General features: G+C 34.2%; 1 protein-coding gene across 6 annotated transcripts in view; it reads left to right on the plus strand.

Annotated features, from left to right (window-relative positions):
* Positions 1 to 16,864, plus strand: part of LOC105233520 (protein still life, isoforms C/SIF type 2) — a 326,314-nt gene that overhangs the window by 176,529 nt on the left and 132,921 nt on the right. For all 6 annotated transcript variants that reach the window (XM_049457987.1, XM_049457988.1, XM_049457989.1 and 3 more), the window contains exon 8: positions 7,709 to 7,936. In XM_049457987.1, coding sequence (XP_049313944.1) covers positions 7,709 to 7,936 — 228 coding nt within the window. The remainder of the gene's footprint in view (positions 1 to 7,708; positions 7,937 to 16,864) is intronic.

Genomic DNA, 16,864 nt, shown 5'->3' on the forward strand with positions numbered 1-16,864 from the left:
AAAGTTTGATTAAGAGGTAGAAAAATGTATGAGTATGTATCGGAGGGCAATTTGTTAATGAAGTCATTTTTTTTATTCTACAATTTATTGTCTTTAATTACATTTATTTCATAACATGCTCTAGGGTTGGTTTGTTATATATGCTCACATTATTTTCTGCCTTCCTTTTTATCATCATCAGCGAACTCATTTTCTTACAGTTTTGCTGATATCTCGTTATATTTGATAGAATCTTTATGCGATTCCCCAGCCTTACAAAAATTAATTCATAGTAAATTGAAAACGATCGAAAACGAAACATAAAATAACAAACTTTGACAAAAAGATAATTTATTGGCGTTCTGAGGTCAGGAAAAGGAAGGGGAGGGCGCAAAAAAAGTTTGAAGGCTTAGTTATAGTTTATCTCGACTTCCGTCAAAACTGCGTGTCCCATAGACAAATGTTTTATGGCAATATTATAGGCAATAAAACGCACAATATGTGCTGTATGTAAACTTTTTTCACATAACCTCAAATACCTCTATGGTAAAATCGTTCAAAAAACGCAAAATAAAACCACCAATAGACAATATAATATGTATGGTATGTGAAGTTGGTTATAGAAAATTGTTTAATTTTCTCAAAAATATTCTCCATGACAATGGAAAAAATTTTATTTGTTTTGATCACTAATCCTATAAAGTATCGATGTTCAAATCTGAGCCTTAAATTACATAACCTATAAGTTAAAATTTTCGTTGGTCAAAAACCCTTGATCACTACCAATGTGTAAGAACTTGGTATGAACTCGGGAAAAATAATTCTTCCCTTCTTGTACTTTTTCATAAAAATATTTCTGATCTACAAAATGTCTCATAAAATATGAAATCCATGCAGGGTAGGTTAGGTTAGCTTAATCTGGTAGACCAATAAGCCACCATAGACCAGTTTTAGTCCTTTGCGATATCAGATAGAGTTCAATTGCTAGGTCTACAATGATGCCTGCGCTTGACGGGAATTTTAACAGATTCTGTGACCTCGTTATCGATACCTCCTTCATAGTATTATACAGTAAGAACCCCAGAAGCTTACAGCGTAGTCTTGCCAATGCAGGACAAGTGCACAAGAGAACATTCAGCGTAGCTTTCAAAACGTTTTATATATAATCATATCGATTCTAGAAGAAAAAAATTGGTGAAACAATCTCGAAGCTGGATTTTTTCTAAGATAAATGTTTTGTAAAAATTTAATATTTTTATGTAAATTATTATTATTTTATTTTTTATACCCTGAACAGGGAATATTAAGTTTACCAAGGCATTTGTAACACCCAGAAGGAAACGTCGGAGACAACGTATGTCTTATTGTCGGTATACACACTGTCTATATATATACAGTTCCCGTAGATATCATCTTGAAATTTGACACACATACGTATCTACCCAAGAAGCAGCTTTTTTGATAGGACCGCCGATATGGCACCACTAAAGTTTATAGGTGTCATACAAAAAAATCGTTCCAAATAAAGTTCTTGTATGGAAAACTATTTTATTTGATGTGATGTTTTCACAAAATTTTGCAAAGATTATTGCTCATGATAATGGCACAATCTCCGAAGATATTGTTTAAATTGGACTACTATAAGGTACGAGTATAGCTACCATACATGTTGACCAATCAAAATGATGTTCTTGGAAAAATCTTCAGGAAAACTTTTTTATTTGGCAAGATATTTTCACGAAATTCGACATAGCTTAGCTTCAAAGGCAACGATTGGAATTGGAAGAAGTAAAATATATACATACATATAAATATTTATCTTCAAAAATATGTTCATTTTACAAAAAATTCATCCCTTTATATTTTCTTCTTCGAAAGGTATCTGCAGTTAGGATTACTATAGCATATAGCTGTCATTCAAACTGATCATTCAAAATCAAGTCAAGGGTCTTTTCATTCCCTTTCATGTTGTAAGAAAGGCACCTGTGAAGGGTATTCTTGCTTTCTGGTAGCTGAAGTTGTTTCTTGTTTTCATTTAAATATTGCATATCACAATACTGAATATGAATATCAATAACTCCTTCTCTTTCTCCAAGTACTTAAGTGATCACTATACAAATAATAATCAAGCGAATTTAATTTTCAAGTGAAACATTTTGCTATTGCGTAAAATTTTTTACTAAATTTAATAACAAACAATTAATAAAGCTTAAGCACTTTTTAGACACAATAATTAAAAAAAATTATGTTTTTGTTCAAGACTTGTTATTTTACCATAATTCAAAGTAATTAATCAACAAAACACTCACGGGTGTCATGGCGCAGATTTTAATTAACTTTAATAACTCAGTCATATCAAATCTGAAGCGTCTTTTTTATATTCTTTCTGCTATAAAATACCAAAAAAGTGCATCTATATAAAAAAAACTGCTAATAGGTAATATAAAACACACACATATGTATATAGTACACCTGCATTGTAATGCCTCCAAATACAGCTTAATTACACAAATTAATATTTTATAATTTGCGTGACCGTTATGTGTGGCATTTGATAGCGTACACAAAAGCTGAATGCACCAAATAGCTTATATTTATATTGTTGGAGTTAAATAACGAGTACAATTGGAGAAAAAAATTACTAAAATATTTATGTTATTTAAAAAATTTACGAAAAAATTGAAAATGAAGTGATGGATTCGGTTGCAAAAAATTAATAAAGCAAAAGCGTAATTAAAACAAAGCATTGCAGCTGTAATTTATTAATGACTTAATGTACGAGTATGTATGTGCCTAGAAAATAAATAAAAATATGAATATGTATGATTGTTTGCACTGTTTACACATTCGAGTTTTTATAATTTTCACTGGCAGCCATAATTACGGTAATCAGTATTAATTATGACATTAATTGGCAAGATATGACACATTTGTTATGATTTGGTCTTTGTTTTTACACAAGTTTTTAAATCGTTAAGAAACAATTGAAGTGAGAACTGTTGAATTTTTATAATACATATTTTTTTGCTTATATAAACTCAGCAGTTGAATTTTTGGTTGGACTTCTCCTTTTCCCATCTCTCGCATTGTGAGCCCGCAGAGTTAAAATTTCAATAGTTTAAAACTGGTTTATTGGCTGTGATTGATTTATGAGGAGCCTTTTTCTAGTCAGAAATATAGTATACTTATTCCTCTAGCTTTTCTAAAATTTTACAGCCAACATATACTAGTTCCGCGCTCAAGATACTTAGTTTTGGCAGAGATGCTTTCAAAAGCTTGCTCAAAAGTATAACAACTTATGCGAGTCTTGCCTTTCATATTTTCGGATTCGAAAACAAAAATTAATAATCCACGAAAATCGCATTATTGCTTTTCGCGATATTCTCCATTAAAATCTGTACACTTTTGCATGCTTTTGAACCAATTCTCGAAGCTCTTTTCCACTATAATTGAGGCATCTCCAAAACAACGCTTCAACCGCCGCTTTAGGTGTCGAAAAATGTTGAACTCCTAGTTTATTTTTTAAGTATGGGAATAAAAAGAAGTCATTCGGTGACAAGTCAAGCCCATATGATGATCGATCCATCAAACCGGTGCTTTAAGTGCTCAAAAATGCAGTTGTTTCAGTAGAATTGTCATGGTGAAGAGTGATCCGTCTTCGGCGGGTGGGTTTTCATGATTTCTTCAAGGACAACTGTTGTTGTATGGTTTTATACCACTCAAAATTTACTGTTCTTCGTTGTTCTAAGGGTATGATTGCAACTTGTCCAATGTTTCTAAAGAAACAGGTAACCATTTGCTTGGAAGTGCTTCCTGCGTGAACATCTTTTTTTTGGATTCAGTTTATCTGAACTTGACAGCCTGCCTTGACTGATGTTTACTTTCTAACTCATTCGCATAAATCTACAATTCATCACCTATCAAGTTATCATAGACGTGTTTCGAAGCACTGCTATCGTATTTTGTTAACACATCCCCCGACCAATCGAGATACGACTTTCTTGAGCGTTTCACTGATTTTAACCTTCTAAGAAATTCTAAAACTAAAAAGTAATCAAACCTGGTCCTTGTCCCATGGCAAAAATATCCACAATTTTTTCAAAATCTATACAAATTTACCAAAAATTAAAAAAAAAATATCTTCGAAACTTAAATACAATCATTCGCACTGAACAGCCTAACGAGTTGAACGCTCGTCATCGTGAGCACTTTTCCGCGTTTATGAAGTTTTCACTTCAACTTACGCCGCGTTTGTAACAAATTAATGCAAAAACCGTTATTTAAATAAATTTATACAGTCACGCACACATGCACATACAAGTATATATACGGAAGCTTTGTAAGCCAAACGTGTTTAAAAAACTTGCCACATTTAATAGCGTTTTTCGCGCGGCTCGTTTAGTGCTTGTTCGGCACTTTGATATTGTATAACTTTAACACCTTCAATAAATATTTAATTAAACATTATTTCACGTTTCAAGCTGTAGGCTGCTGCTACATTGAATTGCAGGCTTTTAACATGCTGTGAAGTGTTTTTGCATATCGACATTTTTTAAATAAAATTAAATAAAAATATTTGCGGAACTTTTAGGGACACTCAGCGTATGGGAGCTACTACCCAGTACAGTGTGTAGCAAAAGTATTCAAGATTTTATTGTGTATTAAACATAATATTTAAAATATGTATTAGTGCACTATTTACTTCAAAAATATTTTTTAGTTTAATTTTTATTATAAAAAACTTTTATTTATTAAATTGTTTAAAGTTTAAATTAGTAATATATTTCTTCAAACGATTTTATAGCAAATATTGAAAACAATAATGTTAATTTTATACGAATTTTGTAATATTTAATTCATTTCATTAGACACTTTCAATTCTAATTTTAAATAAGTGGCAACCTTTTTAAAAATTTTTCCACTTTCAGTTGGTAACATTTTTCAGAATTTTTTCCACTTTATGAGGCATACAATTTTTTAATATTTCATTAATTTCATAAGTTACTTTGAATTATAATTTTTTATAGGTGGCAACTTTTTTTTGATTTTTTCCACTTTCAGATGGCAATATTTTTCAATAATTTTTTCACTTTCTGAAACCTAAAATTTGTAATAATTAATACATTTCATTGGCTACTTTCAATTAACATTTTAAACATATGGCAATCTTATTTACTAATTTTTCCACTTTCTGAGGCCTAAAATTTTGTAATATTTTATACTTTTCATTAAAATTTTAAGCTGATGGCAATCTTTTTCAAAAATATTTCCACAATCAGATGGCAACCTTTTTTTCAAAATTTTCCCACTTTCTGAGGCTCAACATCTTCTAATATTTTATGCATTTCATTAACTATTTCAATTAAATTTTAAATAGGTGGCAACCTTTTTCAACAAATGTTCCATTTACTGAGCCTTAATAGGTTATTTGATAACAATAATATAAAACTTTATGAAACTAATGAATTTTGATAAAAATTTGTGTACTACTAAGATAATGTTTAGTGGTAGCCTTCTTAAACCTCGTTAGCCTTATACGCATTCTCAAATAATTTGTTTATTTTAAATTTTTTTGTTATTTGAATCAAATTTTAATGCGGATGGCATCACTTTTCAAAATATATTTAAGTTATAAATTTCCCAAAAAAACTTGAACTTCATACTTTTTTAGTTTTGAACAGCCATTTGGCTAATGCTCCGAGCACTAAACGAGTTTACTTTTTACCCAGAAAATATTCGTTTCCAAAAATATATTATTTGTACACCTTTATGGTCACTGTGCGCGTATTTACATATATGTGTGTACATATGCATGTAAATAAACATATCTGATTTATTTACTCAGTTGACAGCATTGGTTTACCGCCAAACCAAAAGCACATACCTAAAATACCCTCTAAGAACTGGAAAGCTTTGAAATTAAGGAATTTAAAGAATACTTTTAGTTAAGAGGTTCAATTCACAGGCTACGAATAATTGAACTTGTAGTCCGGTCAAATTAGACAGAAAATAAGACTAAAGTGCCCATATGTGTGGTTGAAAAGTACTCAAGAACAAAAGTCAAATTAGTTTTTCGCGAATTTCAATGAAAAAGCGAGTTGTACCAAATAGTTACATTAGACGAAATTTTTAATTCATACAATTATCTATAAAAAAACTCAATGCTTGTTTCCAAAGCGCCACCGTTTCCGCATATCCACTATTTTAGCCAGATTAGTTTTGGAATCTCACAAAAAATTGCTCTGTGAACTCGAGCTTTCTTTTGCGAAATAACTTGGAGGAGAAAGGTGAAAATGACATGAAAAAGGCCTTAAGAAATGTCTTCACTTTTCGATATGACATGGAAGAGTTGCCACCTATCGAAAAGTGGGAATTCGCTGATTGTTATACAGCTTTAAGGCCACTTTCATATCCTCATATAGATTCCATTCCTCATCACTAGAAATGATGTGAGTGATGAGTGTTCCATAGGGTCCTCAGCTACATTGTGAGGCATTTCTTTTTCAAACTCTATTCGATGAACGTTTTGTAAAAGATTCAGTTGTATCGAGACGAGCCTAGCACAAAACATTATCTAAAATAGGTTTAATCGAGCTATAAGCGGTGTTGTGACCCTCTGCCATATATCTGAAGCCAACACGACGGTTTCCAAGCACTGCCACTCAAAATATGTTTGTTCGTTATAGAATAGACTTCCTGAAATACTTCTGCAACATATTCAATGATTCCGCAACCGTGTTTAAGTTGGAAACTGGAATAAAATATATAATTATATATATTTTATTTTATATTCTAAGATTTTAAAAAATTCCTGAGGGGTCTCTCTATAAGTATGTGTATATATGTATATTTATAAAAATGTATATATTTATTTGCATTTAAGCATGCAAATATTTATGGCAGCCATCCGGAGCACTGTTCGCACGTGCATTTGGCTTGTAGTTGCAAATGGATTGAAAACAACAATCCTGCCACGGCTAAATGGAGCACGAACGCGACGAATTTTCACTTTAAAAATGGCAATACTGCCCCCCACAGCAGTCTGAAAGACCCACCGAATGTTGATTTCATCACAAAGTAAATCAATTTGTTGACATGGCTCTTTGTTGAATTTTTATCGATATTTTTTAACAATTTTGTTAAATATTTTTTTTTATCCATATAATATTTTTATTTATGTATTCTGACATGCCTCATATCAATAAAGGTATTAAACGAGTTTACGTGGTATTTAAATGTTGCAAATAAGAATATTTTGAGACAAAGCTTACTATCTATACAACACTCTTTACTCAGTTATAAATGCAAGTAAATCAATGGAGAGTTATATTGGAGTGCAGATGCGGCTGATTTGTTGCAAATATTCTTTAGAGAATATTCAGAAAATTTTTAAAACATTTTCATGCACTTACTTAGCGATTTTGGTCAGAAGAATATGAAATTTATAAGGCAAAGTAAATAGTTTCCTCATTTTCCTTTACATCTCATACCTCCTCACATTCGCCTGCGACTTTAATTTCTATATTGAACACTTCTGAAACTTTAAAGCAACTCCTGCAGCCAAGTAATAACGTAAGTGTGTGCATATGTATTATTAAGCATATATGCACATAAGCTGCTCTCGTACTTACCGTTTCTCCTACGATTTTCGTACAATTTTTCACAAATATGAATTTTTTTCATATTTCACTGATTTTTTTCGTGTTTCTCTTTTTTGCTCGCCTTTCAGATGAATTCACGTGACGAACCGGAAAAAACCTTCAAAGTTGCCATGCCTGATAATGCTTATGCCACGGTTTATCTACGTGACGCCATGTCGGTGGAGGAATTTTTGGCCAGCGCATGTGCTCGTCGCAATCTCAATCCGATGGAGCATTTCGTACGTGTGAAGAAGCGACGTGACATGGAGGATCACAACTACTTTGTGCCACATCGCAATGATTTGATTGAAAATTACGTAAGTAGAAAACGTAAACGCAAAAACAAAAATACCATAATATTTAATGTATAAAGCCGTACGGGATTGTGAAGGCGAAAATAGTGAGAGAAGTTATAATGGGTCGTTGTGAGGTCATTGAAGGACACGACATGACGTATAGCAGATGTTGAGAAAAAATATTTTGGAAGCCAAAAAGAAAACGGATTATTAACTTTTATATATATATGTATCTATATTAGCAAAGGGTTTAATATTAAAACTCGCTTACAGAAGATATAGCTTCCAAAAACGATATCCCGAAAAATGATAGTTCCATGGTTTGCTATAAACTCGAGTTCAAACTGTTGTGATATTTATGAAGAACTCGTAGGTATTAAGTGTTTACCCTTGATTTTCCATGTTTCTTATGGGCATTACTGTCAGGAGTTCTCTGTCAACTGCAGCTTCAGACTTCCTCACAATTGCAGTGTTTTCCAAGCCGAAGCTGCAGCTCATTACAAGTGCGTTCAGGGTTGGTCTAGGAGTGCCTAACCTCGTTAGCAATAACATCAAGTCTCTGTGTGATAAGACCGTTATGGGTACGAGGCCACGGTGGATCGTCGGCAGTTGTAAAGCTGATGAGCTGGCAAGATAAGTCACATAGAACCGCTATCAGTAGAATCGGAGCGGGTCAGTGCTCCCGCATTCTCTTGTGTTCCACTACTAAATAGCTGTGCCTCGCGGTGGGCTACCATCGGTACATGGCTGTCGCAAAAATCTTTTGGCCCAAGATCGATCGCAAGAGATTTAGTGATCTCTTTCCTAGGCTCTCTCTAGTTGTGGGGGTTTTAACAGGCCATTTCCCTATTGCCGTCCCTGCTGTTTCTTTCATCACCTATTTAGACACCAGGTCATTTATTGTATTACAAACACTTAAAATTTTATTGGTTTTGTGTCACCAAGAGAGTTTTTAATGAACCCAATTTTCGGTATTTAAATTTCGGGATCCCGAAATCTTCGGCATTTGTAATTATTCTAATATTTTATCACCAACAGTAATTTTTTAATGTACTCTAATATCGGGATTTAAATTTCGGGAGCCTAAATTTTAGGTATTCATAAATATTTTAATATCTTCAAATAACACCGCTTGATATTCAATTGGCTCCCCAAGTCAAATCTTCGACGGTAATTTTTAATCTGACTCAACTTTTAATAATTATTATTCAATCCCGGCTTTTTGTTAGCTGAGATGAGTTTATCAACATAAAATATAATAACTCCTTTGTTATTCAAAAGACTGCTATCATACATTCTTGATTTACAACCCGACCCTAAAATTATTAGTATCCCGATCCTTCAGTTCAACTCATAATTAAAGATATAGTCTTCGACCCCAAATTTACTTCTAGTGACTATAACTGACCGCTTCTCCGACTTTTCAGGACTAGAATTGCAATATCGGGATCCAGAAATATCAGAAACAGTTTTTATATTTTGAAAACGTCATAATTGATATTGAAATTCTGCTCATAATGTAAATTCAAATTTGTTCTTTTTGGATCAGGGTTTCAAAGCTCAGTACTCAAAAAGCATTCATATTGTTACCTAAAAATATAAGATTTGCTAATAAAACCTGGCATACGTGTATTGTGTATGGTGATTTAAAATCACGTTTATTTTAAAAATGTATGGATATAATTTGGATAAACCCCTATATTTCGGAACTGAGGTCTCGGGATCCCGAAATATCGTAATCAGTTTTAAAGCTTTGAAAAATTCATAACCTAATTCTGTGTGCAATAACATTTCTGTTATAAATTCACATGAACTTAATAAATACCGATTTTTCGGGATTGTGATTTCGGGATCCCGATATTTCAGTATTCAATTTTAAAGTTTTAAAATACCATAAACGATGTGAAACACAGCAGAAATTTACAAATCCTGATTTCTCTTTTTGGGAGAAGGGTTGCATACTTAGTGCTGCAGATGTAATCACATTATTACTCCAAAAAGTATGAACGTGTCAATAAGACTTGATAGTAAAATATGAAATAAAACTAATTTTGTGTGCAGTGATGTAATCATGTTTCTAATTCAAACTCCTGCGAATTTAATAAATACCAATTTTTCGGCATGGGGATTTCGGGATCCCGAAAATTCGGAAATAAAACTAATTATATGTGCAGTGATAAAATCATGTTTATGTTATAAATTCATGTGAATTCAATAAATACCGATTTTTCGGGGTCACAATTTCGGGATTCCAAAATGTCGGAAATAAGACTAATTGTGCGTGTAGTGATAAAATCATGTTTCTGTTACAAATTCATGTAAATTTATTCAATACCGAATTTTCGGGATTGCGTTTTCGGAATGCCTAATTATCATTATCCGTTCAAAAATTTTCAAAACTTCGTTGTCGATATTAAAGTTCAGCACAAAAATATGCAAATTCATGGCACATTGAACCCATCAACCGGCGGTCATCAACAAGTCAATTTGACGCAAGGAATTCCTTGTATGACAACCCTCCTGGTAACCATACGGCATAATCACAAAGTAAACATTTGCTAGTTTGTTGTTTACAAAAACAACTTTTCGCAACGCTTTCAAGAACAATAACATTGAAGCCAACAACTTCACTTCGAGTACCGACACAATGCCACGAATGAGACAAAAAGCAACCGCATACAAATAAAAACTATTGACCAGAAATAACCATAGAAGCCAAGCCAGTGACGGCGACGACGACGACGATAACGGCGACTTTATCGTCAACATTATCAAATAACTACTTTTAATGGCAAACAATGAGGCAAACAACTAAAAACAAGAAACAGCACAACCAGAAGGAAGTGGCTGCGGATGTATATAGTTCTAACTACAACAAGTACAAACAAAATAGGAACGATAGCACACATTTGTATGAGTGTGTGTGCCAACATGTGCATGCAATTCAAACTTTTGTGGTCAACTTTTGCTTTAAATGCATACTTGTCTATTTAATGGTCTCCAGGGTGGCTCAGCATATGTCTATATTTATATACCCCTATAAATATGTGCATGTGTGTGTGTGCCACAATTAAAGTGAGCCACCATCATTGTTGCTGCTGCTAATATTGTCACCAATACGTCCACTCTCACTCACTCACTTGGACGGGGGCGGGGTAGCGCGCGGTCGCCCACAAGTCAGGTTCAATGTGTTGAAATAATTGAGCGGTGATGGCATAGCAACCATATCTTGCCACTGCCTTCACCACTAGTTGACAGTTGCCAATGTGCAATGAGACATGTGAGCAGCAGCACCAACCCACATACATTCATCCATATATAGAGACATATTGTTTTAACCCGTTCCTCGCGCCCTGCCAGCGGCATGTGTTCATTCACCCTTTTAACTGCTGACTGCCGCTCGTTGCTTGCTGCTTGCTGCCTGATGACTGCCAGCTGGCAGCTGCCCTCGGAGCAAAAGTTTGCAATTAACAATTTCATTAAAGCCTTTATGTGAATATGGCATGCCACAATGTCGTCGCCAATGTTGCCAGCTCTGTCGAAAGTCATTGACATTTGAGAGTGGCATGTGACGGCACAGTTGAGTTAAAGAAAGATAACAAAAAGCGGGCAAAATGCACACACAAAAAAGTGGAAAATTTTTGCATACGCCCGCGCACATACATATATACAAAGAAACATACGAATATATACTTGCATAACAATTGTGTCTATTAAATACAATAAATCAGAAATAAGTGCACATTAACAGCATATGATTTCAATACTTTGAAGGACTTGCAGGTATGTAGTGTATGTAGATATGTATGTGCTTTAGGGCGTGCGTTATTTCCCAAGTTGAATGCTTGTTTTTGCAAATGAGCTTCTTATTTGCAATTAAACCGTGCTTACCGCATATTCCTGTTGCCATCTAGATAAAATGGAATTTTTTGATATTTTGCATTACGCAAGTAAATCTGCAGCTCTGAAAAAGTAATATTCTATTACAAAATTTTCCGCTATATAAAAATGATCTTATTGCTTTCTTCATAAAAACATTTTCCTAAAAGTTTCCTAAAAGTTAAAGTTACATACATATAGCAAATGACCTAAGCATTCATACAAGTGAATTACAGATTATGTGTAACTCATACGACATGGTGTACTATAGGAATAGTGTAAAAATTCCAAGGTAATCATCTTACGGCATGGCGTACTATGTATAGGAATAGAGTGCAGATTCAGTGTTACTCATACGACATGGTGTTCCATATGAACAGAGTACAGACTTCGCGTTACTCATACGGCATGGTGTACTTTAGGAATAGAGTAGAGATTTTGTGTTTCTCATCCGACATGGTGTACCATATGAATAATTGATTACGACTTTTTATTTACATAAAGCGGCAACTATTTTATCAGAATATCAAACTCTTAAGGAATTAGGTTCAATTTCTTTGGAAATAAAAACTTTAATGCAAAAGTTAAAAAATCTCAATTAAAATGTAGGGGAAAAGTAAAATAAAATAAGTAAGGCAAACTTTAAATTGTATAAAGAGCTATTTTTTAGAAGAAAAGGGGCGTTTCCAACCATCCAATTGGAAAATAACGGACAGCTTCAAAAGTATATAAGTATGCACACATGAATGTTAGTCATAATGTTATTGCTCACAGAGGTCATCGATGCATATGGCTGCCTCATTAGCACTCCAACATACATATATACATATTTGAGTATATATATTTAGTACATAAGTATATACAGAATATATGTATGCATATGTGTCTGTATGTTTCCTGCAATCAATGTCACAAGTCCCAGCTGAAAGTTTTGGAGCGCTTTTGATGGTGCATGGCCAACCTCCTGTGTAACCAAAGCGTGTGTATTTTCAGGTTCAAGTCCTCTACTTCATAAAATACTTTATGAAATGCTATTAACATTAAACCACAGTCAAATTAACATTGCTACTTTTATAACCACAGCATTAAGTAAAATTAAATGATTATTTAGTTGCAAAACGTTAATGATCGAAAGTTATAGTAATAAATATGTAAATAGTAAAAAAAAAAATAAAAAACTGTTTTTGGCTGTGAAAGAAGGTTGTATACTTACACATATTTTCTAGGCCCTAAAATTTACCAATGTATATTTGCCAATAGCATTTGGTCAAATTTGAACCGGACTGACAAAAAAAAAACTACATTTTCACCTTTATTAACACACATATTTTATTACCGCCCTCAAATTTTACTTCTCAGGTAATAAAAGCATCCTATTTTATCTACATTTGTTATCAGCATCGACTGGGATAGCCTTCAGTACCTGTAGTAAATTTTATTTTCTTCGATTTTGGCGCATTTTTAGAGCCTCATTCACCAACTTGTTGTATAGTTTCGTCATCACATTCAAAAACCCACGTCTGGTCATGACTAATGAAACATTTAATGCATGTTGTATTCTCAGATATGTTCTCAATTATCTCTATTGGGACCTGTACTTAACGTGGGTTTTTTCTTTGTACAAGTTCGGCATTAACTTGATTAATACCCAAAATATTAACGAAAATGTTGAGTTGATCCATAAGAGATGTTAAAATCCTCTGCCATCTCATCCATAAGAAATATTGGGATTGCCATCCTTCTGATGCCAAGTAAACAATTTTCAAGCTTTTTCGGTTTCATCATATGAACAGAGGTGCATGTACGACTCGTGTGCAGCAAGTTGTCGATAATTTCATGAGCTTATTAAATGCTTTGTGTCATCCAAATACTTGCGTACGTGATAAAATAGACTACGTAAAACATTTCGCTAATAGTTTTAATGACTCTGCAGGCATGATTCCATTGAAAAGGCAAAATTTCATGGAAACTAGCTCTTAATTATTTTTTCATGGTTAAAATGGAGAACAAATTTCACTGGAATATCAATTCAACCAATTTTTAACGATTCGGAGTACATTAGCCCCAAATTTGTCCTTCAAATTTGTTGTGTAGTCTAATTTTCCGAAAATATTCAACTGCTATATTTATAGCTACATATAATTTTCCTTGAATTATTGGCAATAATAGGAGTAAGAATAGTTTGCCTTGTATCTATCTATAGCTTCTCATATTCACGCCTTTAAATGCTAAGCTTAATTACTGTCATTACCCTTTAAATGCTTCCATATACGAGTATATTGCATACATATATGGTATTTGTTATATATTACTTCCCTGATGTATAGTCTTCATCATTGCAAATTTTGCATTTAATGTTAAATTATCGCAATCGTATGGTTTCATTCGTGGTCGGTATTTACATTTGCATTTAAATGAAACACCATATAATGCCTATTTTATAATCACGCAATTTAAAGCTTATTGAAGGCTTATACTTATACATACACACCAAAACAGAGTAACGATTACATTGAACATATGCAGTTATATATTGTAGTAGAGTGAGTGAGCGCTCGTATGATTGTAAAATTGTGAATTCATTGAGGTTTGAGATTTACATAACCTGAAATTTTTGGGCGTAAAATTTGTGGCAGGGAATAATTGTGGTTTAAATGGTTTGAAGTTGCATGGCAACATATGAAATGTAAATTACATGGAGTACGGGTACAAAATTAAAGTTATTTTAAGTGAAAAATAATTCGAACTTACACTTACTTAAAAAATGCGGAATTCTCACGCAGACGCCTCAGTGAAAAATAATTCGAACTTACACTTACTTTAAAAATGCGGAATTCTCACGCAGACGCCTCAATACTATTAAATAGTACTCTTTATTGACCGTCTCTCTGACCGGAAGAAATTCATGGCGCACCAAACCACGGATATGGAAAAAACAATGAGCATCAATTTGATTTTTGAGCAGCTTTGGCGTGTTTTTTTCGATTTTAGCTCGTTTTTTCCTTTCCTCGTCTACTAGCAGTTGACTTTTCGTGTCAAACTCATAAACCCAACTCTATAGCAGTTATACTATAGGATGAATGTTATCGAAATTCACAGTAAGGTTCATGTGAAAAATTTACGTACTGGGTTTGAAAAAATGACTTAAGACGGATATAATATTTACAACCTAAGCTACTGGCATATGTTCATACAAAGGTATAGTAAAATTAATTTTTTTTTCTCAACAACAATGGCAGCATTATGTGTTGATCAATTAAATTTTCAACGCCTAATATGTTGTTATTAGCAGTACGATGTTGAACCGCATCATTTATGCCACGGAAACACACACACACACCCATCCATAGAAAGGCACAACCGGTTTTGTGGTTGCAACAGTGAAAGGGCGCGCAACACCGACGCTTGCAACAACTGCAGCATAATTAGTGATGTACTAAGCACTACACACACTCATACAAACGTACATTCGGAAACACACACATTTGAACACCTGGCGACATGCAACACAGTGTGATTAATGTGCATGTTTTTGGCGCCTTGGGAGATTGTGGCGAACGTGGAAACACACAATGACGCTGCCAAACACCAACATATTTCCGGTTAGTGTGTGCAGCAACAACAACACAACAACCAGAAGCAAACCTGGCGGTAGTGACTTGCTTGTTCGCACTATGTGACACGCCCAATTGTTGTGTTTGCCGCAATATGGCTTATTACAGAGCTTCTTTATTCGCGCGCTACAGTGTGTGACTAGATTTCGGCGACTGCCGCTTCGGTGAGTTAGGAGTTGGAGTTACGCGAAATTAAGTTTGGCTAATTATATTTGAAAGTTGCGCTAATCATGTAAATTTCGAAGCTTTGATGACTTAACTAGAAATTAGCTGCTGCTTTGCAACTAAATCTGCAAGAGTTACAAAAGCCTCCACGGAAATTTACGTTTATGATTTTGTAGTCATGCTCTACCTTCAACGTGTTTTCTTGGGTGTTTGAGAAAACCCTAATTTCAAATTTTGACCATCTTTTGTTGTTGTTGTAATGGTTAACGTATGTATTCCCGGATAGGGTATCGTAAAGTTCAGATGAGTAGTCGTCGAGGTCATCCGCCGGTAAGCACACTGCATCTAGGACAATAAGTAAAAAATTTCGAGTTAGACACTCTATTTAAATTGAGAGAAGAATGTAAGCATAAGCTGGGATTGCGGAATGGTGCTTTCCTCTCCCCGTGCGTTGACATGTTTTACATTTGAAGCTCCCTCAATCACTAGACGGAATTTCTATCACCTCAAATGCTGATGATTGCACGATAATGACATCGGGCGATGGAATCTCGCAATATCTACACAGTTCCCCAGTTAAGGTGCATAATAAAACTCCCCTTCAAGCAGTTTTGCGCTGGGATGTTTTCGGTAGAGAAATCATCTAGCAATTATATGCCTTGAAGGGCGGATCAGCCTTCTAGGAACCCTCAAGAGATCCTTCCTCAAACTACGGTTCGCCGACATTAAACAATACGCCAACCAGACATCGGTCCGCAAAACTCAATTCGATTAGAGATGCCCTGAACCGCCATTTATCTTAGTGGCAAGCCATAAACACTTCAAACGAATCTCTCCCAGTTATTGGCTGAGTACTTAGCCGTCAAACCCCTACTTCATTGCAGAAGATGAGTTGGAGTTTTATCGCGAAAAACGACAGTGACCTTGGCGTAGCTTCGTTCTGGTATACGGTAGCAGGTTTAAACTCCTAATTGGGATTCTAGAAATCGAAAACCCGACATACATATCAACCATGCAACGAGTCGCCGACTTAACTCTAACCTCACCTCTTTGCAATGCCCAGGCTAACCCTGCGCATTTGGACACCCCATGTTCATGATGTCCTATGGTCGAATCACGTTGGAAACAGCATGTTTCTGCCAAACCCCCTAAATTAATAGCGTTAAAGCGTGATAAACGTCCGTGTTTTCAAAAGAGGTTTATGGGTTGATTAAGTTTAAAATTAGCTGAAACTTGAATAATTTTGTTAATGCTCTATACCTTGTTATTCTCTCTTGATTAAGAATACTTA

Source organism: Bactrocera dorsalis, chromosome 5, assembly GCF_023373825.1.
Source record: "Bactrocera dorsalis isolate Fly_Bdor chromosome 5, ASM2337382v1, whole genome shotgun sequence".
NCBI lineage: Eukaryota > Metazoa > Arthropoda > Insecta > Diptera > Tephritidae > Bactrocera > Bactrocera dorsalis.